General features: G+C 41.8%; 2 protein-coding genes across 4 annotated transcripts in view; one reads left to right on the top strand and one right to left on the bottom strand.

Moving 5' to 3' along the window:
- Window positions 1-7,044: 7,044 nt before the first annotated feature.
- On the bottom strand, window positions 7,045-14,852 carry PNN (pinin, desmosome associated protein). Its single transcript, XM_002753842.6, has 9 exons — window positions 14,714-14,852; window positions 13,972-14,043; window positions 13,522-13,590; window positions 12,633-12,705; window positions 12,430-12,524; window positions 12,203-12,278; window positions 10,447-10,602; window positions 10,231-10,369; window positions 7,045-9,531 (listed from the first exon to the last, which is right to left on the bottom strand). Exons 1-9 carry the CDS (start codon window positions 14,824-14,826, stop codon window positions 8,141-8,143), a joined length of 2,184 nt encoding a protein of 727 aa, XP_002753888.1. The 5' UTR covers window positions 14,827-14,852; the 3' UTR covers window positions 7,045-8,140.
- A 232-nt stretch (window positions 14,853-15,084) lies between these two features.
- Window positions 15,085-25,422, top strand: part of TRAPPC6B (trafficking protein particle complex subunit 6B) — a 29,329-nt gene continuing 18,991 nt past the window's right edge. Inside the window, exon 1 of one of the 3 annotated variants that reach the window (XM_078334815.1) lies at window positions 15,085-15,181. Coding sequence is in view for 1 of the 3 variants with exons in the window: in XM_017977063.4 (XP_017832552.1) it covers window positions 23,201-23,281 (81 nt within the window). In the remaining 2 variants the exon portion in view is untranslated. Of the gene's footprint in view, window positions 15,182-22,928; window positions 23,416-25,422 lie in introns of those variants that run through there. The other 2 variants (XM_017977063.4, XM_078334814.1) reach the window with 2 other exon arrangements.

Below are 25,422 nucleotides of genomic sequence, written 5' to 3'. Positions count from 1 at the left end.
CACAAGGAAGATAAAGCAATTTCAAATGTATATGCACCTACTATAATTGCCTCAAAATAGTAAAATAAAAAATAGAAAGGAGAAAGATAAGCCACAAATCACAGTGGGAGATTTTAACATACTTCCCTTGGTAACTGATAGAACAAGCCCACAAAGACTTGGTAGGGATATAAAAAATCTGAATAATAGAAGTAATAAAATTGACTTGATTGGCACAAACTAAACTACATATAATAGCTACAGAATCAACATTTTTTTCAGGGCCACATGCCTGAAGTTTCCAAACTTAATCAATAGCAACTCTCAACAAACTTTAAGTGATTGAAATTATACAGAGAATGCTCTTTAATGAAACTGGAATTAAGCTAGAAATAGATAACAAGAAGATAATTAGAAATTTACATACATTTGGGATTTTATTTGGTTTCCAAAAGTTTTATTATGATGTGCCCAAGCATGGTTTTTTAAAAAAATACTTTTTATTTTTTTGAAACACAGTCTCATTCTGTCAGCCAGTTCAGTGGCACAATCACAGCTCACCACAGCCTCAACCTCCCAGGCTCAGGTGATCCTCCTACCTCCACCTCCAGAGTAGCTAGGACTACAGGTGCCCGCCACCATGCCTGGCTAATTTTTGTTTTTTGGTAGAGACATGTTTCACCATGTTAGCCAGACAGTCTCAAACCCCTGGGGCTCAAGTGGATCTACCCACCTTGGCCTCCCAAAATGCTAGGATTACAGGGGTAAGAGTCACTGCACCTGCCCAATTGTGGTTTTACATTGAGAAATAAAAATAAAATTCTAAGTCCCCAACTGAATGGACCCTATCTTAGCCAAGGAGACCCCAGAGAAACCTTAGAAACTGAGCTTGCAGCCATGAAGGGATTAGAGTTCCAACATGCCTCATTATACCTACTCCCTCACCAATTGCCATTAGGCTTTTCTCCCCAAGGGCTAAACCAGAAACCAGCCCTTTTAAGACTCCCCATTGATCATGTCAATTACTAGCTTATTTCTCCAGGTAGAAAATAAAGATAGTATTAATCAGTCCTTCACCCCTCTGCCTCTATCTCCTTTTCTTCACCTTACCTTATGTAAAATGTAGATTTACTGGGCACTAACTGAAGTCTCATAACTCTGTAATCATTCATCTCACTGCCACCCTCCCACCCTCCAGACTTTTCAGGTAAAAATGTATGGCTGGGCGCCAGTGGCTCACGCCTGTAATCCCAACACTTTGGGAGGCTGAGGCCGGTGGATCACAAGGTCAGGAAATCCAGACCATCCTGGCCAACATGGTGTAACCGTCTCTACTAAAAATACAAAAAACTTAGGTGGGTGTGGTGGCACATGCCTGTAATCCCAGCTACTCAGGAGGCTGAGGCAGGAGAATCGCTTGAACCAGTTAGTTGGAGATTGCAGTGAGCCAAGATCACGCAACTGCACTCCAGCCTGGCGACAGAGTGAAACTCCATCTCCAAAAAAAAAAAAAATATATATATATATATATACTAAACCTTCTGAGAACCTCTTTGGAAAAAAAACTTGTTTCACAGATATATCTGTGGCTGTTTTTTTCCCCTGGACATGCCCTCAAGCTAGCTCAATAAATCTCAATGACTGAGATTTGGGCCTTAGTTACTCATTTTGGTTGTGGATATTTATCCAACTTGAGTTCAAGACCATAGGTTTGTTGTGTTTCTCCAGCTGTAGCAAATCCTCAGCCATTTTAATTGACTATAACCTCTCTGAACTACTTTACCATTTTCCTCCCTTGCATACACTGCTCCAGCCACAAGCGTTCTTTGCCGTTTAGAAAGGACCAGTCTCATTTTTCCTTTGCTTGGAATTCTCTTCCCTCAGATATTCAAATGGCCTGCATCTTTACCTGATCTCTAAATGTCACCTCAGCGAGGCATTGGTGACCACTCTACCTAAAACTGCAAAACCATCCCATTTCAGTACTCCTAACCTTCCTTCCCTACTTTCCGTGACATATATCATTCTCATTTGGCCCTTTTCTGTCCCTCCCGCAAATGCAGGCTCTATGAAGGCAGAAATTTTTGTTTTGTTCACTGTTGTAACTCAGTAACTAGAATAGTGCCTGGAATACAACATATGCTTCAGAGATATTAAATAGCCTTTCTTTATTCTTCCAGGTCACTTCACCTGCAGAGCCTTCCCTGGTGATCCAATTATCACATAATTTGCACGAGAACATTGTGTATTTTTTTAATTTATTTTTGAGACAAGAGTCTCACTCTATTGCCCAGGCTGGAGGGTAGTGACACAATCTTGGCTCACCGCAACCTCCACCTCCCAGGTTCAAGCAGTTCTCCCGCCTCAGCCTCCCAAGTAGCTGGGACTACAGGCATCTGCCACCATGCCCAGCTAATTTTTGCATTTTTAGTAGACGGGGTTTTGCCATGTTGGCCAGGCTGGTCTAGAACTCCTGACCCCAAGCAATCTGCCGGCTTTGGCCTCTCAGAGTGCTGGGATTACAGGCGTGAGCCACTGCACCTGGCCACATTTTGTATTTCCTTTGTTCCTGCCCACCTGCAATTGTCTTGAGTTATATGCATTTTGCATTTCTAACACAAAGGTCAGCAGCCTTGAACAAACTGCTCTGCAGATACGTACCTGTAACAGAAACACACAGGGCTGTGAGAACAAAGGCCCAACAGGCATTAACAGAATACTTAAATTTGAAGGGTGCATTTATTTTGTGGCCCATTCCCCACTCACCCCTATTTCACTCTGGGGCACCAGGGGATACTGAATTCCACAATAAAAGATCATTCCTTATAGTGAATGTGCTGGCTGTCAAAAAGCCAATTTTTGGAAAGGTCAGGATTGTTTGACGTAGAGTCCAGAACATCAAAAATGGCAGGTCTAATACAGAAAATTGGAGGAAAAAAATGTGGTTTGAGAGTGGGTACCTAGATTAAAAAGAAGTCTGAGGGTAAGGCAACTAAATTTACATAATTTAAGGAATTAGAAGACAAAGCCCTTTTTAAACTTCATTATATCATCTTGATTCCTAGGTAACTTTCTTCCCCATCATCAAAACAGAGACTTAAAGAGGCAACATTAGTTCACTAAGTCAACAAAGATCCTTAAAGGGGGTGGGCTGTATCGGAAATCTCCAAAAAGGCTGAGTAATTTGACAAAGAGCCTCAAATAATTTCGATGCCTCCATTCTCCTTTTCAGATCTAATATGTACAAGCAGCACTCTGGTCACCCTTTAGCTGCACCGTACACAAAATATTTATTTAAAAAAAGGTCACAGAAACTGTTGTCTCCATTATTTGGAAGAAAATGAGGACAAACTTCGGGATCTGACTTGGCTCGTTGTTTCAAACAAATATATTTGGATGTGCTGGAAGAGAGGCAAGAAAGTGGGAAAGACAGAGACCAAGTCACTTAAGCCATGTTAGAGACCTGTCATAATTCATTGGTAATACTGAAAACCTGTTTTGCACAGGTACTATTTTAGGTATGTGTAATAGAACAATGGGGGGAAATAAATTAAAAATTCCTGTTTTCATGGAGCTTGCATTCTATCAGGAAGCAGACAATAAGCAAAAGTACTACAAAATACATTGCTAATTGTTACAAAAAAAAAAAACAAAAACAAAGATTTTGGGACAGTCATGGCAAGGAGTGGCAGCTGTTACAAATTTGAATAGGGTAGTCAACTGGCCATGGAAAGCAGAGTTGGAAAGCATTTGAGTATCATATTTCCTAATTATATAAATCCCATTTTTGAAAAGATTGGCTGAACATGGTGGCTCACACCTGTAATCCTAGCACTTTTGGAGGCCAAGGTGGGAGGATCACCTGAGCTCAGGAGTTCAAGACCAGCCTGGGCAACAGGGTGAGGAGACCCCATCTCTGTTAAAAAAAAAAAAAAAAAAATCATGCTAGGTGAGACAAAGAAAGGCATTTAAGAAAAACATTCCCAGATGATACCTCTCGTTTATTTTTACCAAGCTGTAGTCTCCTCTACACTGATGAGTAGTGGTATCAAACCAAATAACAGCTACGTTTTCTGGGCTTTGTGATTCAATGGCATTCATTTTAACCTCACTCACAAAGGGAAAATGGGTTTGATTTGTTCAGTTAGATTTCAGAAGATATTTTAAGTTTGACTAGTCATAAAACTCTTACACAATATTAGTCATAAAATAGTTTATGTACTTTAAACCCACAACATTGTAATGACTGATTTTAATAGCATTGGCCCATGTAATCACTTCTCCTCTTTAAAATTTATATCAATACATTGCTGTGGTGGATTTTGCTTTGCCCAAATTACCTGAGTAATCATGTAAATCGTTATTATTCTAAAGATAATGTGTAGAAGGACCCTAGAATGGCAATACAGCTCATTGAAATTTAAGTTCAAACTACCTTTTGGTGGTTAGCCAAACTTTGGTATCAAATTTTTTTTTTTTTTTTTTTTTTTTTTGAGACAGTCTGTCACCCAGTATGGAGTACAGTGGAGCTAACAAAGCTCTTTATAACCTCAAAGTCCTGGGCTCAAGCAATCCTCCCACCTTAGCCTCCCAAGTAGTTAGAATTGCTGGCAAATACCTGGCTAAATTTTTTTGGTAAAGATAGAGTCTTGCTGATGCCCAGGCTGGTCTTGTCCTGGCTTCAAACCATCCTCTAGCCTCAGCCTCCCAATTTGCTGGGATTACAGGTGTGAGCCATTGCACCCAGCCTGTCTTTCCTAATACAGCTCTAAACTGGTTTCAGTCCTTAGTAACCATCTCTATGCCCTTTCAGCTCCTAAGTTTTCCATAAACAGTATGTGGGTTCTCTTGTTATTTCTTGGACAGGGTCTCACTCTGTCACCCAGGCTGGAGTGCAATAGTGTGATCATAGCTACTGCAGCCTCAACCTCCTGGGCTCAACCAATCCTCCTGCCTCAGCCTCCAGAGTAGCTGGGACTCAGGCTCATGCCAGCACACTCAGCTAGTTTTTTTTTTTTTTTTTTGAGACGGAGTTTCGCTTTTGTTTCCCAGGCTGAAGTGCAATGGCGCGATCTCGGCTCACCGCAACCTCCGCCTCCTGGGTTCAGGCAATTCTCCTGCCTCAGCCTCCTGAGTAGCTGGGATTACAGGCAGGCGCCACCATGCCCAGCTAATTTTTTATATCTTTAGTAGAGATGGGGTTTCACCATGTTGACCAGGATGGTCTCGATCTCTTGACCTCGTGATCCACCCGCCTCGGCCTCCCAAAGTGCTGGGATTATAGGCTTGGGCCACTGTGCCCGGCTAGTTTTTCTGTTTTTTTATAGACAGGTTTTTGCCATGTTGCCCTGAGCTCAATCTTCCCATCTCGGCCTCCCAAAGTGTTGGGAATTAAAGGCCACTGCACTCAACCATAAACACTAGTTTGTAATCTCTAGTAGGACTACTGTATGTCTTTTCCCCCTTGGAAAGTGTCATTACTTTGATATTCTAACTTATTCCTTGTGTCTTTTCAAGGGTACAATTCCATGGTTCCTTCAACATTAAGTTCCATAAAATTTTAGTTCAAGGATAAAGCACAGTTCAGAAACATAAAAAATCTAAAATCTTAATATTAAAAATTAAAGCTTCCAATCTAAAAATGTATACCACTTTAAAATGTCAGTACGATATTATTAAAATTCCTGTGCTTGATTCAGCAGCACATACTAAAATTGGAACATAGGCCAAGAGTGGTGGCTGATGCCTGTAATCCTAGCACTTTCAAAGGCCAAGGCAGGAATATCGCTTGAGACCAGGAGTTCAAGAGCAGCCTGGGCAACGTAGTGAGATCCCGTCTCTATAAAAAACAAAAAAATTGGCCGGGCGCGTTGGCTTACGCCTGTAATCCCAGCACTTTGGGAGGCCGAGGCAGGTGGATTACAAGGTCAAGAGATCGAGACCATCCTGGTTAACATGGTGAAACCTCATCTCTACTAAATACACAAAAAAAATTAGCTGGGCATGGTGGCGTGTGCCTGTAATCCCAGCTACTCAGGAGGCTGAGACAGAATTGCCTGAACCTAGGAGGCAGAGGTTGCGGTGAGCCGAGATCGCACCATTGCACTCCAGCCTGGGTAACAAGAGCGAAACTCCATCTCAAAAAAAATAAAAAATAAATAAACTGGGCATGGTGGTACACACCTGTAGTCCTAACTACTTGGTAGGCTGAGGTGAGAGGATCCCTTGAGCCCAGGAGGCTGAGGCTGCAGTCAGATGGATTGTGCAGTGCACTCCAGCCTAGGTGAAAGAGTAAGATTGTGTCTCCAAAAAAAAAAAAAAGAAGAAAACAGATTTAAATGACCCCTGGACAAAGATGACATGCAAATTCATCAAGCATTCCATACAAAAATAAGAAAAATTCCTTTCATATATTACGACCAGTAGTGCTTAACTGAAATTAGTGAAAATTACTCCTGTCCCCTCAAGCATTCAATATACCCCCATTACCACCCTTCCAATAGTAGAGCTTCAAGCCAAAACTAGTCTTTTCTATAAGCAACATGAAAATTGTTCACGTTTTCCAGGTACAGATGAGTGGACAAAACTTAATTTGTACAAAGGATTTTAGTGCATACAGTCATCAAAAAAGGTGCTTTTTAACCAGATTAAATTATATGATCATCCCTTTAATTCACTATTTACCAACCACTTTCCTGCCAGGGAACACAGGAAATAAAACATTTTGCTGAAAAAGCCATAGATGAAGATACTGGTGGTGAAACTGGCTCACGGATACAGATTGCTCTGCAAAGTTCTATGCATTTACTGTTTTAATTACTCCAATAAAAGGATTTTTTTAAAAAGAGATCTTTTAACACATCCACTTACACAAATGAGTTATATACACACAAAAACTAATTGGAAATACTTCACATTTTCACTGTAACCATTTGCTTGTCAAGGGAAGGCATAATGAATATTCAGAGTCAAGGCTAAAGCTACAATGTGAAACTCAAAAAAGGTCATTTGTACTTTAAGTGCTCTCTTGTATAAAGCATGAGAAAGTTAATACAAGTACTAGTCTTAAGCAGTCACACAAGTCTAAGCCACATTTATTTGCACATGTATAGTAATGGGCAAACAGATACTCCAAGTTCATACAAATTTGTAAAACAACAAAGTTAATAATCACTTGGTACACTTGTGTGTTATCTTGCTTACATATTAAAGCCTACATGAACTTCCTTCATTTTGTAGACTTCCATACAATACTTCCTTAAACAAAATTCTTGAAAACACATATTGGCATGTTTCAGTTAGAGCCAACACAAAAGTTAAGACAAGACACAAACTCAAAAACGAAGTCTGAAAGATACTTTTCTAACTCCCTCCCTTAAAAAGAAGTGATTTTTCTTTAACAGATGTATATGCTATAAATCACAAGTAACCATGAAGACAAAAGAATGATGCTTTCATCATCAGGAAGAAAATGCCAACCAGATCATACTGTTTAAAGGTATCTACCAAATATATGGTTAAAATATGAGAAATGGGAGGGAAAATGCTTAGATTAAAACAATAAGGGAGAGCTGAAAATAGCAAATGATTTTAAAGGGAACTGTTCCCCCTCAAAGCTGCAAAGATTTGACTCTGACAACTCAAAATTGTCTAAGGCAAATAAAAACAAGGAAACCTTCAAAAACATTCTAATCACGTGCAGTATCTAGTGTTAAAAGCTGAAAACGATAAAGAGGATATTTATTGTACAAGTGTCAACGAGGACATCCCAAAAATAATGAAATAAACACACATTTATTTCTACAAAAGCAATGTATGATACAGAATTAGAAGGAAACAGACTTAAAGATTTGCCTATTAAAATATACAGACTCTTACTGAAGAGTATAGGATATTTAAAAAAGATGACAAGGGATGTTAATCTTTTTTTATTATTATCATTTTTACATATTTTGGGACCTCACATAATTTTGATAAATAACTCTTACAAAATTATGCAAAAAGTACAAGAATGTCTGGTAAACAAACAGTCTATTTTCCAAAAAGATTTTTTACAACATGCAATTCTTAAGGCAGCATCCTCCTTACAAGGAAAGGTAATCCTTTTACATCAAGAAATCTTCTGCTGCAAAGAATGGCTAAGAAAGCCTGGCTTCTTCCATTAACGCCTTTTGTCTTTCCTGTCTGATTTTCGGTCTCTTTCACTTCTTGAAGATCTTTTGCCTGATCGACTACTCTCTGATATAGACCTCTTTCTGTCGGACCGGGAATTCTTATCCTTTGATCCTTTTGTATCTCTACTACTACCGCCTTTTGAAGATTTGTGACTTCTTTCTAGTCCTGAAGTATCCCTTCTCTTCCGATCCACGCTCCTTCTGTGCTTTCTATCTCTATTATGTCCCCGGCCCCTACTTCGACTTCTACTCTCACTACTACTACTGGTGCTGCTGCTACTATCTCTGCTGCTGCTGCCACTTGTGCTGGAGCTGCTACTGGAACTACTTCGACTGCTACTACTTCCACTGCTGGAACTACTTCCACTGCTGCTACTGGTTGAACTGCTACTAGAACTACTACTGCTACTACTTCGACTTCTACTCTTGCTTGTTTTATTTCTAGCTCGACCTCTACTTCTGCTCCTAGTTTTGGTTTTGCTCTTGCTCTCTGGATGTACAGTCAAGACTGGCTCTACCGGTACCTCAGTGAGTTTCACAGACTCTACAGGAAACTCCTTCCTCTCAGGCAGTAAATGCCCTTGCTCCTGAGTAACTTGGGGTGTTGGCTGTAAAACAGTTAGTGACAAATTCTCAGGCTGAGAGGGAGGCTGGGACTGGAGTACTGGTTGGGACTGAGATTGAAGCTGAGGCTGAGGCTGGGGCTGAGACTGAGATTGGGGCTGGGGCTGAGGATGAGGCTGGGGCTGAGCCACAGGCTCAGGTTGGGGCTCAGATTCTTTTTCTTCTTTTTCCTCAGACTCCTTTTCTGTGTCTAAAGCACTGACATTCTCTTTCCCAGGAGAAAGGGATTTACATTCTTTATCTGGCTCAATTTCAAATTCCATCTCTGGTTCCAATTCTTTGCTAGCTTCATTTTCTGAAGGTTCTACACTTTCAACTCGATTCGTTTCCATTACCTCCTGGTCAGGAACTACATGTTTGACATTCTCAACCATCTCTAGTACATCCATAACTTCTTCAGGCTGACTATCCTGCTGCTTCTCACTTTCCCTTACCTCAGTTTCGTCCTCCATCTTACCCTCCATTTCCTGTTTTTGTTCTTCCTCCTCCTGTTCTTTCTCTGCATCGCTATGCACAACCACTATTTCCTTTTCCTCTTCCTCTCCTGCTTCCTCTATTTCTACATCATTGTGCTGATTACCTGTCTCCTCCAACTCTTCCTCTCGCTGAACCACCTTACCCTCTTCTTGTTCCGCCTTCTGTTCTTCATTACGCACCACCTGATGCTCTTTTTCCTTCATTGATTGTCTTCTAGGCCTAGCCTCCATTTTATTTATTTGTTCTGCAAATTCAATTCGTCTACCTTCAAACAAAGCTAAAAAATAAAAATTTACATGTGTAAAATTTACTGATTAAGAAAATTCAAAGCCACAATTTTACAACCTGTTGCAAATTGTTAGTACGCTTCATCTTTGTTTTTGTAAAGTGATGATGACAAAAAGATTATGGCAATTATAATCACAAACTGACATAAAATTATACATGCAAAGATCCATGGGAAATCTACATACTAGAAATTAGTGGTGGACAAAATTAGATATTTTCTAACTGATGAAGATAAATCTTTGTTTGATGAAAAACTTCTGTTAACACAGAATCAGTTTTGACATAAAATCATATATATCTTTGATCCCAAAGAGACAAATCATCTCAGCAGTGTCTATCCTTCCATCTGTGTTCCAGCTAGAAACTGTCCATATTCATGTTTGTCTTATTAGCATTTTATCAGGACACTAAGTGTAGCATACAAAAAAAGTAATCTTACACAAATGCTTAAGGAATACAGATGCATAAGCACTGCCTACAAGATAACTTGCAGATTAAATTCCATCATGAAAACAAATATTCCTATATTGCCAACTCATCAGCATCTCAGAATACCTTTTATTTAAAAAAAAACCAAACACAGCAAATCAATCACTGAATCACAATTATTTTAGAAAACAAATGTGTGTATATGAATGTATTACCTTACCCACTAAGAAAAATTCAACGGACCTCTTCATGTACTTACCATTCATTTTTCTCTGTGACTCTTCTATTAGTTTTTGGGTAGCTGGACACATTCTTCCAGGAATATAAAACAAATGGGGCTTTGTCTTAGTTCTTATATATTTAATAATTTTCGCATTATGTTCATTCCATTCTTCTTGCTAAAGAAAAGGTAAAAGGTCAGTGCTTTTGTAAACCTGAAGGATTACCAATCTTAGAATTCCGTATCATTACTCACCAGCTGCGCAAGCTCAACTTTCTGTTCCAAAAGTCGCAGTTCTGTCTGTTTAGCACGCCTCTCTTCAAACAGTTCTCTCCTTTCATTTTCAACCTGCTTTCTCTCTTCTTCTGCCTGAACTTCAAGTTTTTGTTCAATTTCCTGGCGCCGCTTTTGCTAAAAATTAAGTATCTTGCTTTAATACTTATGTGTTAGAATAGATACAAGACAAGGTATATTTGATTTCAGTTCAATTATAATGAAAAACTATTATTACACATCCCAATTATGAGAAACATTACAAAGGCAGGTGGATCATCTGAAGTCAGGAGTTTAAGACCAGTCTGACCAACATGGTAAAACCCCATCTTTATTAAATATACAAAATAATTAGCAACGCGTGGTTGTACATGCCTATAATCCCAGCTACTTGGAAGGCTGACAGAAGGCTGAGGTTGCAGTGAGCTGAGATTACGCCACTGTAGTCCAGCCTGGGCAAAGAAGAGACAAACTCCATCTCAAAATTTTTTTTTCTTTTTTTTTTTTTTTTACTATGTAAAGGTATCTGCAGGCTGAACAAGTTGGCTCACGCCTGTCGTCATCCCAGCACTTTGGAAGGCCAAGGTGGGCAAAATGCTTTGAGCTCAGCCTAATCCAGGCAACATGGTGAAACCGGGTCTCTGCAAAAAAAAAAAAAAAAAAAAAAAAAAAGAATTTCTGCCAGGCATTGGGCCTATAGTCCCAGTTATACAGGAGGCTGAGGCTGGAGAACTGCTTGAGCCCAGGAAGCACAGGTTGCAATGAGCCGAGATTACGCAAGGCGCTGTCTTAAAAAAAAAAAAAGTATCTGCATATGCTTCACTTTTTCTTTTTTTTTGGAGACAGAGTTTCGCTCCTCTTGCCCAGGCTGGAGTGCAATGGCGAAATCTCCACTCACTACAACATACACCTCTCAGGTTCAAGTGATTCTCCTGCCTCAGCCTCCAAAACAGCTGGGATTACATGCCACCACACATGGCTAACTCTGTATTTTTAGTAGAAATGGGGTTTCACTATGTTGGCCAGTCTCCCAATTCCTGACCTCAGGTGATCCACTGGCCTCGGCCTCCCAAAGTGCTGGGATTAGACGCGTAAGCCACCGCGCCCAACCGCTTCACATTTTCAATTCAGCATACCAACTAATTAGAACTTAGCACTTGGTACTGACTGTGATTTGTCTTTCAGGAAATGGAGACTGAGGCTTTTTTTTCACATATCTATATTTCAACACTATTAACTATGATATCAACAACTGTTACATTGCAACACAATGTTTAAGTAAGGCTGGTAAACCAAGTTTTTACCTGGCTTTATTTTAGGCTTATGATTAAGTAGTTTTGTTTTGTTGTTTTTTTGAGATGGAGTTTCACCCCATAGCCCAGGCTGGAATGCAATGGCGCCATTTTGGCTCACTGCAATCTCCGCCTCCTGAGTTCAAACAATTCTCCTGCCTCAGCCTCCTGAGTAGCTGGGATTCAGGCACCTGCCACCATGCACTGCTAATTTTTTGTATTTTTAGTAGTAGAGACAGGGTCTCACCATGCTGACTGACTGGTCTCAAACTCCTGACCTCGTGATCCACCCAATTCGGCCTCCAAAGTGCTGGGAATAGAGGCATGAGTCACCATGCTGAGCCACAATTAAGTCTCTAAAGAGCTTTGAGGCTTTTTTCAAAAAATGTTAATCTACTACTCTGACAACTTCAATATATGATATAAAACAAAACCTGGATAAATACCCTTTCTGTAGCGACAGTGGATTCTTGTTTAAATTTTTGAAGGGTACCCATCAACAAGCCAAATATTCGCCGGTTCCTAAAGAACAGAATAAAAAAATTTAACGTCAACATAATCTATTTCATTTAAACCCATCATTTTCTAAGAAATACTACAGGGCACTTGAACAATCCCTTGATTTTTCTTATAACTACATTATTCCACAGTATTTTTTCCCCCAGAAGGATACCTTTGCTTTCCCTTTTCATCCATATTTTGATCCTGGATAAGGTCTCTACGTGTGCGCTCTTTGGAGGTAGCTACAACTGAAGACTGCAATGCTGGCTGCAGAAAAAGAAAATCTCAGTAATTTAACTAGAATACGGGTGGTATGCTTTTAAATGTAATAAAGTGAAAGTACCATATTCATTTAAGTCCTTTCAATTTCAATACCTTTTTAACATCATCATCCTCTGGGTCACTTTCCTGGCGTGATTCTCTTCTGGTCCGACGCTCCCCGCCCAGCCTATTTTAGAAAAAATTAATTTTTTTGAGACAGGATTTCACTATATCACCCAAGGTGAAGTACAGTAGCGCCATCATGGCTCACTGTGGCCTCGACCTCCTGGGCTCAGGTGTTCCTCTCGTCTCAGCCTCCCAAGTAGCTGGGACTATACAGGCAGGAGCCAGCATGCATGGCCAACGTTTCTGTACTTATTGTAGGGATGAGATTTCACCATGTGCCCAGGTCGGTCTTGAACTCCTCAGCTCAAGCAATCTGCCAGCTTTGGCCTCCCCAAGTGCTGGGCTTATAGACATGAGCCACTGTGCCTGGCCAAAAATTAATTTAAATGACCACTGAAGTATTTATGTAACTGCCCACCAAGGGCAAATGTCCTCTATTTCTAGGATTAGTTTCCAGAAGCTTTGTTCTATTAAGCCTCCACCCCATTTTATTCTTTCATCCAGCAGAGATAAGATAAAATATGTAAATTAATGCCCAAAACAACTTTGTTCTCCTGTCTTTTTTAACTATTTCAAGCTGGTTAAAATTTTCAAGTACAAGTCAGAAAAAATGGTACTAACTGACATTCTTTCCAATTTTAATTTTCACATGACCTTTATTTTGATAAAATCTGGGTTATCATGCGTGCAGAACTGTGTTTTGAGGGATACTGGCTGTCTCAGTTCAGGCAAATACCAAGAGAACTTGGGGGGAAAGTGGTATGCTACTCAATTCTAATACTGCTCAAACAACATTATTATTTTAACAAATATTTTTATGTGTGTGCTACCTCAAAAACTAAAGAGGCCTTCAGGAATCTTTTTTTTAAAAACCTACCTACTGACTGCCCCTTCAAGGTCTCTCTGTTTGGCTGGGGGTCCTCCTCCACTATCGGAGAATCCACGCCTGAAATTAAAAATGTTCAACATAAAGCACTTGAAATACAAGATAAATGGTATTTCCATTTGACAAGAGAATATGGTATGAACTTTTAAAAATCTTTCCAACTAACAATGGGCATTCATTCCAAAATGCTTTTATAGTGTTACTTTAAACTATAAGAATTAAGTTCACACAAAACTGGTACACTTAATATATTCTTCAACTTCTAGTTTTTCAGGGTAACTATATTTATTTACAAAGAAAACTAATCTGTCACAAGCATTAAACAGAACAAAGACAAACACTGGGTTATTGACTTTATCACAAGTTTTGTTCAAAGCAGTATCTTTAGTATAGAAAAGTACCAATAGTTTCAGCATGAGTAAAGTCCAAGGGAAATCTTACCTCAGTAATAAACTACCACGTCCTCTACCTCCACCAGGACCAGAAAGGGCCAGCAATCTGGCTTGGATGGGCCTGTAAGAGATTTACAAATCAGTACAAGATCCTATGTAGACATATCTGGTTGCACCACATACTTTCAGAGATGTGGATCCTAAGGAGAAAATCACGAAAGTTCCAGAAAGATAGTTTCAAATAAATCCAAGTGTCTGAAACAGGACAAAAAGTACCATTTCATTTAACTTCCTCGTTTCTCCAGGACCCGTATCACAGAAATTATATTCACCTCAATGCCCCCTCACATTAACAACCCTGGATCAGGTCCCCATCCCGCCATCCCGGAACAAGCTGCACGTGGGCATGAGGCAGGGGTGAGACGGCAAGTCGCGTCCTGGCAGGGTCTCGGGGCCAGCCCCGGGCTGGGTGTACGCCGGAGCGGTAAGGGGCTTTGTGCTGCAGTTCCGGGCCTGCAGGGCCGAGGGCGGGAATCAGCAGTCCAGATCTTCTCACAGGCAGAGAAAACATGCCGACGCACCCTGGTCTCGCTCTCCTTCCTCAAGGACCGGAGACCAGGGCTCTCCTGTGGGGCCTGGGGCCTCTCCACCTCAGCGAGTACAGGGTTCTACCGCCGCACAGCGAACAGGCCTCGAGGTTCCAATCTTCTGAAGACTGGCCTCCTTCCCCACCCCCAATTCACCCCGACCTGGGCTGCGTCTTCGAGTCCAAGTTCCCGTTAGGCTCTTACCTCACGTCATTTGGATCCCGCCCGGTGAGCTTGCGAATATTCTCATCCACGTTCTTAAGGCTCTCTTTGGCCTTTTCTAGCTGTTCCTGCAAAGTTCTCACTGCGACCGCCATCTTCTCCCTGCAGCAGACTTGCGACTGCTCTACAGGCCGCGCCGGGCTGTGCCGCGCCGCCGAGACGAGAAAGGACTGACAGCCCGGATCAGCCAATGACGATGAGCGTTGTTTTTCGGCCTCAACCACTCAGCGACCGGAAGGGGGAGAAACGGCAACCTTTGTGACTCTGGGCCAATGAAAAGTCGGCTAGGCAGTAATCTCCCTCCCCAGTTAGCTGCCGATGCCTGAATCTCGCCGCTAGCGCAGAGCCGGGGCGGGTTTGACAATCCCTGAGTTCTCGGAGACTTGGGCTCGCGAGCATGCAGTTCTGGCAAGGGGAGCGCGGAGTTTTCCACGCATTTTAACCTATGATGTAATGTACCTTACTTCGTTTTAACCTAATCACACCATGGGAGGACTCAGCCAAGCCTCCTTTTCCTCCTTCCCCTCACCTTGGTTAATGATTTAATTAGGGAAGGGCGCGGCTATTCTGTTGGTGCGCATGCTCAGAGAGGGGGCGGGCGCGTGCTTTTCTCCGTTAGGTTTTCTTTTTTTCAGACGGAATCTTGCTCTGTCGCCCAGGCTGGAGTGCGATGGCGCTGTCTCGGCTCACTGCAACCTGCGCCTCCCAGGTTCAAGTGATTCTTCTGCCTCAGCCTCCCGAGTAGCTGGGATTACAGGCATTCGCCACCACGTCCTGCTAATTTTGTATTTTTAGTAGAGACGGAGTTTCTCCCTGTTAAGTCAAACTGGTCTCGCATTCCCGACCTCCGGTGATCTTCGCCCGCCTTGACCTCCCAAAGTGCTGAGATTACAGGCCTGAGCTACCACTCCCGGCCTGATTAGGTTAAATTGAGCAGAGGGAAGACAAAAATAAAAACTAGGAAAAATATTAATCATAATGGCTAACATTTGTTAGGAGTTGGTTTTGTTTCAGACCCTCTGTGAAACCTTCTACATGCCTTATTCCTCACAAACTAAAAGTGAGACTAAAATGCCTGTTACTACTGATAAGGAAATTATGAGATAATGTAACTGTCTCTGGGTCACACCAGTTGAGAATTAGTCTCTGATTAGACCCTGAGCATCTGAAAAGAAAGCAATGGGGAGTGGGAAGACAGACAGGCAGTCATAATTGAGTTAGCCTCTTCACCTGGCCTAGAGCTGGTTAAGATCAGGCCTAGGCTGGGCGCGGTGCCTCAAGTCTGTAATCCCAGCACTTTGGGAGGCCGAGGCGGGTGGATCACGAGGTCAAGAGATCGAGACCATCCTGGTCAACATGATGAAACCCCGACTCTACTAAAAATACAAAAAATTAGCTGGGCATGGTGGCGCATGCCTGTAATCCCAGCTACTCGGGAGGCTGAGGCAGGAGAATTGCCTGAACCCAGAAGGCGGAGGTTGCGGTGAGCCGAGATTGCGCCATTACACTCCAGCCTGGGTAACAAAAGCGAAACTCCGTCTCAAAAAAAAAAAAAAAAAAAGACCAGGCCTAAGGGAGCGGCCCCATTGTTAATGGGATCTGTGTGTGTTCTACCCTACCTGCACTGCCAATGTGGGAAATGGTTTGCTTCTATAAATATACAAATTGAAACTCAGAAAACAATTTTTCACAGGCCAGGCGCAGTGGCTCATGCCCATAATCCCAGCACTTTGGGAGGCGGAGACAGGTGGAACACTTAGGCCAGGCGTTGGAGACAAGCCTGGCCAACATGGTGAAACTCCCACCTTTACTAAAAATACAAAAATTACCCGATAGTAGTGGTGCATGCCTATAATCCCAGCACCTCGGGAGGCTGAGGCAGGAGGATCCCTTGAGCCCAGGATGCAGAGGTTGCAGTGAGCCGAGATTGCACCACTGCACTCCAGCCTGTGTGACAGAGTGAGACTCTTTCCCAAACAAACAAAAAACATTTTTCCACAGAAACAGTGCTATAAATAATCTCAGCTAGGTATCTATCTTTGTTGTACAAAGCATTAGGGGGCCCAGTGTATTAATTAACTCAAGCTACGTCTTTACTTCAGCCACCTTTTAGTTCTTCCATTGTATGTCAGTATTAAGCTAGGCATTGAAAATAAATACAGTACAATAATGGTGGGAAAAAAAAAAAAAAAGAAAGCCTAGAACAAGATGGTTGTGATTCCTGCTTGTGTGGAGTTTGTAGGCTTCCAAAGGAGCAATGATCATTCATTAGTTCAATAAAAACTTACTGAGTGCCCACCATGTGTCAGGTGCTATCCTAGGCACTTGGATGTATCACTGTACAATAAAGATCTCTGAGCAGATCCAGTGGATTGTGCTTGTAATCCCAGACACGTGGGAGACTGAGGTGGGAGGATTGCTAGAGCCAGGAGTTAAGACCAGTCTGGGCAACATAGCAAGAATCCTGTCTCTAAAAATAAAAACTTAAAAATTGTACTGGGGAGGTGGAATGATTGTTTGAACCCCAGAGTTTGAGGCTGCAGTGAACTCTGTACCACTGCACTCCAGCCTAGGCTACAGAGCGAGACCCATCTCTAAAACATAAGTTATTTCTGAAAAAGCTCTACGGGAGGAATTGTGGATATAGATTACAAACAAGTAAATTTGCTGGACGCGGTAGCTCATGCCTGTAATCCGAGCACTTTGGGAGGCTGAGCACTTTGGAACTCCTGAGGTCAGGAGTTCAAGACCAGCCTGGCCAAAATGACAAAATCCTGTTTCTAACAAAAATACAAAAATTAGCTGGGCATGGTGATGCATGCCTGTAATCGCAGCAACTTGGGAGGCTGGGGCAGGAGAATTGCTTGAATCGGGGAGGCACAGGTTTCAGTGAGTGAAAATCATGCCACTGAACTCTAGCCTGGGCAACAGAGTGACACTGTGTCTCAATAAATAAATAAATTGTATAGCATGTTAGCAGAAAGTGCTGTAGAAGGAAAAAATGTAGAGATGAATAAGGGGGATGAGAATTGACAATTACTTAATTCTGATTGTGAGCATACTTAGCCTCATTGATCTTATTACAGCTCTGTGTACAACCTTAGGCAGTACCTGAGGCATGAGAGTGTGATAATAGTACACCCTATTCAGCAAGTTTAAGAATGTTTCCATGTGTGATCTGCCTGGTAATCCCAGCATTTTGGGAGGCTGAGGTGGGCAGATCACTTGAAGGTCAGTAGTTCGAGGCCAGTCTGGACAACATGATGAAACATGGTCTCTACTAAAAATACAAAATTAGTCCTGTGTGGTGGCAAGCACCTGTAGTCTCAGCTCCTCAGGAATCTGAGGCAGAATTGCTTGAGCCAGGGAGGTGAAGTTTGCAGGCAGTGAGCCAAAATTATGCCACTGCACTCCAGCCTGGGCAACAGAATGAGACTCTGTCTCAAACAAAACACGCACGCGCGCGCGCACACACACACACACACACACACACCTACTCCTGCTTCCGTAGGAACTATTCCTAGGAGCCTTGGCAATTTAACAGTCTGCTTTATGGAGAAGGAGCAGTAGGATGCTATGTACAATATTTAGTAGGTCCTCATTAAATATTAGTTTCCTTTCTATCCAAAAAACAGACGTAAAAAAACCTCATGTTATTGTGGTTGGAGAAGTCAACCTTGATAAATTGGCCAACTACTTTCTTTTTGACTTGTATGGTGGACTTGGACTCCTTTTTCTTGATGGCAGTGATGAGGGTGAGAATGTAATCTAGACATAAAAGACCTGATTTCACATAAGAGAAAATTTAGTGCTGGAAAAATTAAGATTGTCATGGCAAAATACTTTTCAAAATTACACTATTTAGTTTTCTCAAAGGCTTAAGTGGAACTTTTATGCCGAATTTATGTGATGAATGGAATAAACTGATCCAAACATTAGAAGGGACGTGTTGACTGGGCATGGTGGCTCACACTCAGGCGGATCACCTGAGGGTGGGATCACCTGAGATCACCTGGAGTGCCACTGTACTCCAGCCTGGCTAACATGGAGAAACCTGGTCTCTAGTAAAAAATACAAAATTAACTGGGCATGGTAGCAGATGCCTATAATCCCAGCTACTCAGGAGGCTGAGACAGGAGAATCTCTTGAACTCAGGAGGCGGAGGTTACGGTCAGCCAAGATCACGCCATTGTACTCCAGACTGGACAACGGCAAAACAGCATCTCAAAAAAAAAAAGAAGGGACATGATAAAAAAAACAAAACAAAAAAAAAAAACTACCACAATTACAATTTTGGAACATGATCTTAAATTCCGGTGAAAGGGCATGAAGAGGTATTTTAGTTTGTTTTGTTTTTTTGAGACAAAGTCTTGGTCTGTTGCCCAGGATGGAGTGCAGTGACACGATCTCAGCTCACTGCAACCTCTGCCTCCCAGGTTCAAGTGATTCTCCTGCCTCAGCCTCTCGAATAGTTGGGATTACAGTTGTGCACCACCACACCTGGCTAATTTTTGTATTTTTAGTAGAGACGGGGTTTCACCATGTTGGTCAGGCTGGTCTCCTGACCTTGTGATCTGCCCGCCTTGGCCTCCCAAAGTTCTGGGATTAGAGGCGTGAGCCATCACAACCGGCCTGGGCCTGAAGAGTTGAGAAGTTATCGTTAACAATTTGAGAAAACCCAGTATATTAATTTGAGGAAAACAACAGAGACATTTGGGGGAAAAAAATTTTGTTTTGTGAATTACCAAGGAAAGAACTAATCACAGGCTAAGCAATGTGCTTAAGATGGCCGACCACTAACAGCTCGGGATTGTAGCTCCCAGTGAAAGCTCAGAGAACGAGACGACGCCACATCTTTAGACGAATTTTCGTCACTCACCGATCAGCCGATTCCCAGTGAAGGAGCCCCACAGGTCGCCAGCGCGACTCTCGTGGCCGCCGCAGCGGTTTTGCCGGCGTCTCGGCGCAGCAGCTCTTCATGCAGAGCCAACGGGACTGCTTCCCCTACTGACCGGAGTTTGGAGCTCCGGGAAATCAGAGCCGCTTGTTGCAGACTCAAGAGGGAAGCGAGACCAGAGATTCCCGGGCAGCAGAGCACCATCAGTCTTATCGCTGCTATTTAGGCCGCCACAGTGGGTTGCTCGGATCCCAGCACTGGGAATCAATAAGTCGGACGTCGACTCAGAAACCTAATTAGAAAGGCGGTTCATCTACAATGAAGGGAAAAAAACAGCCTAAGAAGGCCGAGTATACTCAAAATCAGAACCCATCAGCAACGGAACAAGCCCTGATGGAAAAGGACTGTGTTCCATTATCTGAAGTAGGCTTTAAAAGGTGGACGATAGGAAACTTCTGGGAGTTAAAGGAACTTGTTCTAACCCAATGTAAAGAAACTAAGAACTTGGAAAAAAGGTTCGATGAAATGTTGAAAAGAATAGACAATACAGAGAGGAATACAAATGAACTTATGGAGTTGAAAAATACAATACGAGAACTTAGTGAAATATGTACAAGCTTAAACAGCCGAATGGATCAAGCAGAAGAAAGGATATCAGAGGTCTAAGACCAACTTAATGAAACAAAACGACAAGACAAGAATAGAGAAAAAAGGATAAAAAGGAATGAGCAAAGTCTCCAAGCAATATGGGACTATGTGAAAAGACCTAATATACGCTTGACTGGTGTACCTGAATGTGACGGAGAGAATGAATTCAAGCTGGAAAATACTCTCCAGGACATTATCCAGGAAAATTTTCCTAATTTAGCAAAGCAGGACACTATTCAACCCCAGGCAATACAGAGAACATCACAAAGATATTCCTCAAGAAGACCAACCCCAAGGCACATAATCGTTAGATTCACCAAGATCGAAACAAAGGAGAACATATTAAGGGCAGCCAGAGAGAAAGATCAAGTTACCCATAAAGGTAAGCCTATTAGGCTTACAGCAGATCTCTCAACGGAAACCCTATAAGCTAGAAGAGAGTGGGGGCCAATATTCAATATACTTAATCAACATAACTTTCAGCCCAGAATTTCATATCCTGCCAATTTAAGCTTTACATTTGAAGGAAAAATAAAATCTTTTAGGAACAAGCAAGTACTCAGAGATTTTATTACCACCAGGCCTGCTTTACAAGAACTTCTAAAAGAAGCATTATACACAGAAAGGAACAACCAGTATGACCCTTTCTAAAAATACACCAAAAAGTAAAGAGCATTAACATAAAGAAGAATTTTCATCAATGAAAGGACAAAATAGCCAGTTAATATTGAAGGGCAGCAACCCTAAATTTAAATCGACCAAATCTCCCAATCAAAAGATACAGACAAAATCTAACAGTATATTCAAAGATATACATAGACTCAAAATAAAGGGTTGGAAAAAAAAAAAACGTACCAACCAAATGGAGAGCAAAAATAAATAAATAAAAAGCAGGAGTTGCAATTTTCATATTTGACAAAATAGATTTCAAAGCTACAAGGATACAAGGGTAAAAGGATTAATGTAATAATAAGAGATTTTAACACCCAGATACATAAGACCCATAATGAGATTTAGATTCAAAGAGACAGAAAATTGATAACGATATCCAGGACTGGAACTAAGATCCAGAACAAATAAACTTAATAGAGCATCCATTTTAAACACACAAAATATACATTATCCACAAAATCTAATGATATATCTAAAGATATACAAAGACTCAAAACAAGGGGATGGAAAAAAACTCACCAACCAAATGGAGAGCAAAAATAAATAAATAAAAAGTAGGAGTTGCAATTCTCACACTTAATAAAATAGATTTCAAAGCTACAAGGATGCAAGGGTAAAAGGATTAATGTAACAATAAGAGATCTTAACACCCAGATACATAAGACACATAATGAGATTTAGATTCAAGGAGACAAAAAATTGATAATGATATCCAGGACTTGAACTCAGAGCCAGAATAAATAAACACAATAGCGGTCTCCATTTTAAACACATAAAATATGCATTAACCACTTTAAACACTCAAAATATTGATCGGCCATTATTGAAACCCATTTTAGGAATGAAGTAATATTCCTTTTTCCCTCTTTTTCTTTTTTTCCCCTTCTTTCTCTCTTTTTCCCTAAAAAGAAAGAAAAAAAAAAAAAAAAAGCAATGTGCTTAAGGTTGAATTTGCCAAATTAAGATGTACATACTATGATGTAGCATGTGTCTTTATTCGCACATGCAGTGAGATAATTCCTGCAGTTGTCTCACACTGCTGTAGGTTATTAGGAAATCCATCCTTTAGTGATATCACTTTTCTGAATTCTGTAACACTTTTGCATTCAGCTAATCCTTTGATTAGTCTGTATTTTCCGGATCAAGTGTATCTTGTTTTTCGCTTGGTCCACTTGCCTTGTCCCTTACACCCCACTAACAGGAAAATTCCTGGTGGTCAAAATGGTTCTAAGCCCTTTTGTATATTGTATATACAATATACAAAAAAAGGTTCTAATTGCTTTTTGTATTCAGGCTTAATTCAACAGGAATTGACATAACTTCTCAATATTAAAAAAATTTACAGTCTGAAACTTTATGATATTTTAAACTCTTTTTACAACTTTTCATATTGAAGATTATGGCAGGAAATGGATGCTTTTGATGCCAGTAGAAATTCTTGTGAGTTTTTCTAACTTCTATTGCTAATTAACATGGAGGTGGTGGGCTCTTATTTATTTATTAATTTATTTTGAGATAGAATTTTGCTCTTGTTGCCTAGGCTAGAGCACAATGGCATGATCTCAGCTCACCGCAACTTCCCAGGTTCTAGCGATTCTCCTGCCTCGGCCTTCCCAGTAGCTGGGATTACATGTATGCACCACCACGGCTGGCTAATTTTATATTTTTAGTAGAGACAGGGTTTACTTCATGTTGGTAGGCAGGTCTCGAACTCCTGACTGCAGGTAATCCCCGCCCGCCTCGGCCTCCCAAAGTGATGGGATTACCGCGTCTGGCCCAGGGCAGGAGCTCTTTATGTATTATTTTATTTTGCTCCGCCCCCGACATCGTGGTGTGAGGGGAACCTTCCTAGTATCTGGGCGCTGGCCGCTCTCAACGGGTTAGGGAAAGAGGAGCTCAGTGATCATAGAGGTGGCGGAATGCAGGGGTAGAGGGGACCGGAAGTTGTTTCTTTCCCTACCCTCCTCCCCCACCGGGACCGGATCGCTTCTCCTAGGGCTCGCTTTGGTTTCATCTCCTGTCAGACTGTCGTTCGGCCTCAGGACTTGGTACCCCCGGAGTGTGGGCTCTCTCCAGTACCAGACTCACTTCAGTAACAGACTTTGGGAAGCCTTGTGAATACCCGGGTCTCTTAGCCACAAGGGTGGCCTGACGGAGCCGCGGCGCTGGCCAAATCGCTCAGGCGCTAGCCGGAACCCCCAGACCAGCTCAAACGAGAGCCCAAACTCGGAGCTTGGAAGAATTAGCAGGAAATGGCGGATGAGGCGTTGTTTTTGCTTCTCCATAACGAGATGGTATCTGGAGTGTACAAGTCCGCGGAGCAGGGGGAGGTGGTGAGTGCTGCCACACGACCTTGAGGTCCTTTTGCGGTGACACACCTTGTTTCCCCTCAGTACTGTTTCCTTCAACCCCTGTCCCATCGCTACCCGATGACTCCCGAGGTGTAGACAAAGTGGTCCACCTCCAGGTATCCTAAATCCTAGAACCTGTCAGTTGTCTCCTTTGATCTGTCATCTTTCATCCTTTTCTCTTTCGTATCTTCTGCTATTTGATTCCTTTTTGTGCACTTGAGCCATGAACTGGCCAGACCTATCCCAGCCTAAGAAGCCTGTCCCTCCTTCCCCTTTCCTAATGCCCAGTACAACTCCACACAACTTGAGGACTGAAGTCTAATGAAGGTTGAGTTTGCAAAGGAAAGTTTGCAGGCATTAGGATAATTAGGAAACACTATTTAAATTAATTATTTCAAAAAATATTTGGTGCCCATTATGTCAGAGCTAGTTCTCGCTGCTAGGGAGGTAGCAGTGAATGAAACAATGGCCCATTCTTGTAGAGTAGTAGAGATTACTTTTTTTTTTTTTAACTTAACCTGAAATGTGATAGTATGTAGTGATTACTTCTACTATGTGGGAGTCCTTATTCAATCACTGATTGTGGACCTGACACTGCTAGATAAATAAAGTAAAATCCCTGCCTCAGTCTTTAGGGAATAGGGATTTAATGAATAGTTAAAATTAAGTATTGGCTGGTAGAATCATGTATTTGTAACGGATTTTAGAAATATTCCAAAGTCATGCTCAAGTCAGGAGCCCTTGCTTTAATATAATTGATAAAAAACGAGTGGAGAATGGGGATAGGAAATGTATCCTAGGCAAAGATAAAGGCATAGAATTATGAAAGAGTGGTAGATTTAATTACACTTAAGCATTTCATTGTGACTAGATTGGAGGGAGAGTGAGAATTGAGAACTTAAGTTAGAAAGAACTTTGTATGATTAAAGAGTTCGGATCTTTTCAAGGGAAGCTGTTTTTTTGTTTGTTTTTGAGACGGAGTTTCACTCTTACTGCCCAGGTTCGAGTGCAATGGCGCAATCTCAGCTCCCTCAACCTCGGCCTCCCGGGTTCAAGCGATTCTCCTGCCTCAACCTCCTGAGTAGCTGGGATTACAGGCATTCGCCACTACTTCCGGCTAATTTTGTATTTTTAGTAGAGATGGGGTTTCTACCTGTTGGTCAGACTGGTCTCGAATTCCTGACCTCAGGTGATCCCCGCCCACCTTGTCCTCCCAAAGTGTTGGGATTACAGGTGTGAGCCACCACACCTGGCAAGGGAAAATTTTTAAGGAGGGGAATGATGTGGACCGTTTGCATTTTAGAAAGTAATCCAGCATTAGGACTAGACATGGAAGATCCTTGGGGGAAAATCCGTTATTAGAGGAGTCATGGCTGGAAATGATGATGGTCTGAATTAAGAAAAACATAGTGAGAAAAGGAGATAACAGATTTGAGAGGTAGAAGGTGGAATTCTATACGCCTTGTTTAAGGATGGGAGGAGTTGAAAATATATCATCAGGTTTTTTGCTTGAGCAGCTGGGTTGGATGGTGGTGCTATTAATCAGAAAAGGGAATAAAGGATAAGAAAAAAATGAGGAGTTAAAATGAGTTATTTCAGGGCAGGTTGAAGTTTTGAGGTATGTGCAGGACATCCAAGAAAAGGTACTGCCAGTTTGCACAAGAAGGATAGACAGAGGCCGGGCGCGGTGGCTCAAGCCTGTAATCCCAGCACTTTGGGAGGCCGAGGTGGGTGGATCACGAGGTCAAGAGATCGAGACCATCCTGGTCAACATGGTGAAACCCCGTCTCTACTAAAAATACAAAGAATTAGCTGGGCATGGTGGCGCGTGCCTGTAATCCCAGCTACTCAGGAGGCTGAGGCAGGAGAATTGCCTGAACCCAGGAGGCGGAGGTTGCGGTGAGCCGAGATGGCGCCATTGCACTCCAGCTTGGGTAACAAGAGCGAAAACTCCGTCTCAAAAAAAAAAAAAAAGAAGGATAGGCAGGGTACATTTGAAGATTTCATTAGAAAGATATGTTTGGAAGAGTATTGGAAATGAAGCAAATTCGATTCTTACTCAAATGACCCATCTGTATAGATATTTTTTTTCAAGTTACAAACTTATGACTTTACTATTGACA

The sequence above is a fragment of the Callithrix jacchus genome, chromosome 8 (assembly GCF_049354715.1).
Source record: "Callithrix jacchus isolate 240 chromosome 8, calJac240_pri, whole genome shotgun sequence".
Lineage (NCBI taxonomy): Eukaryota > Metazoa > Chordata > Mammalia > Primates > Cebidae > Callithrix > Callithrix jacchus.
Note: the sequence above shows the minus strand (reverse complement) of the source record. Positions and strands in the feature narration are given on the sequence as shown.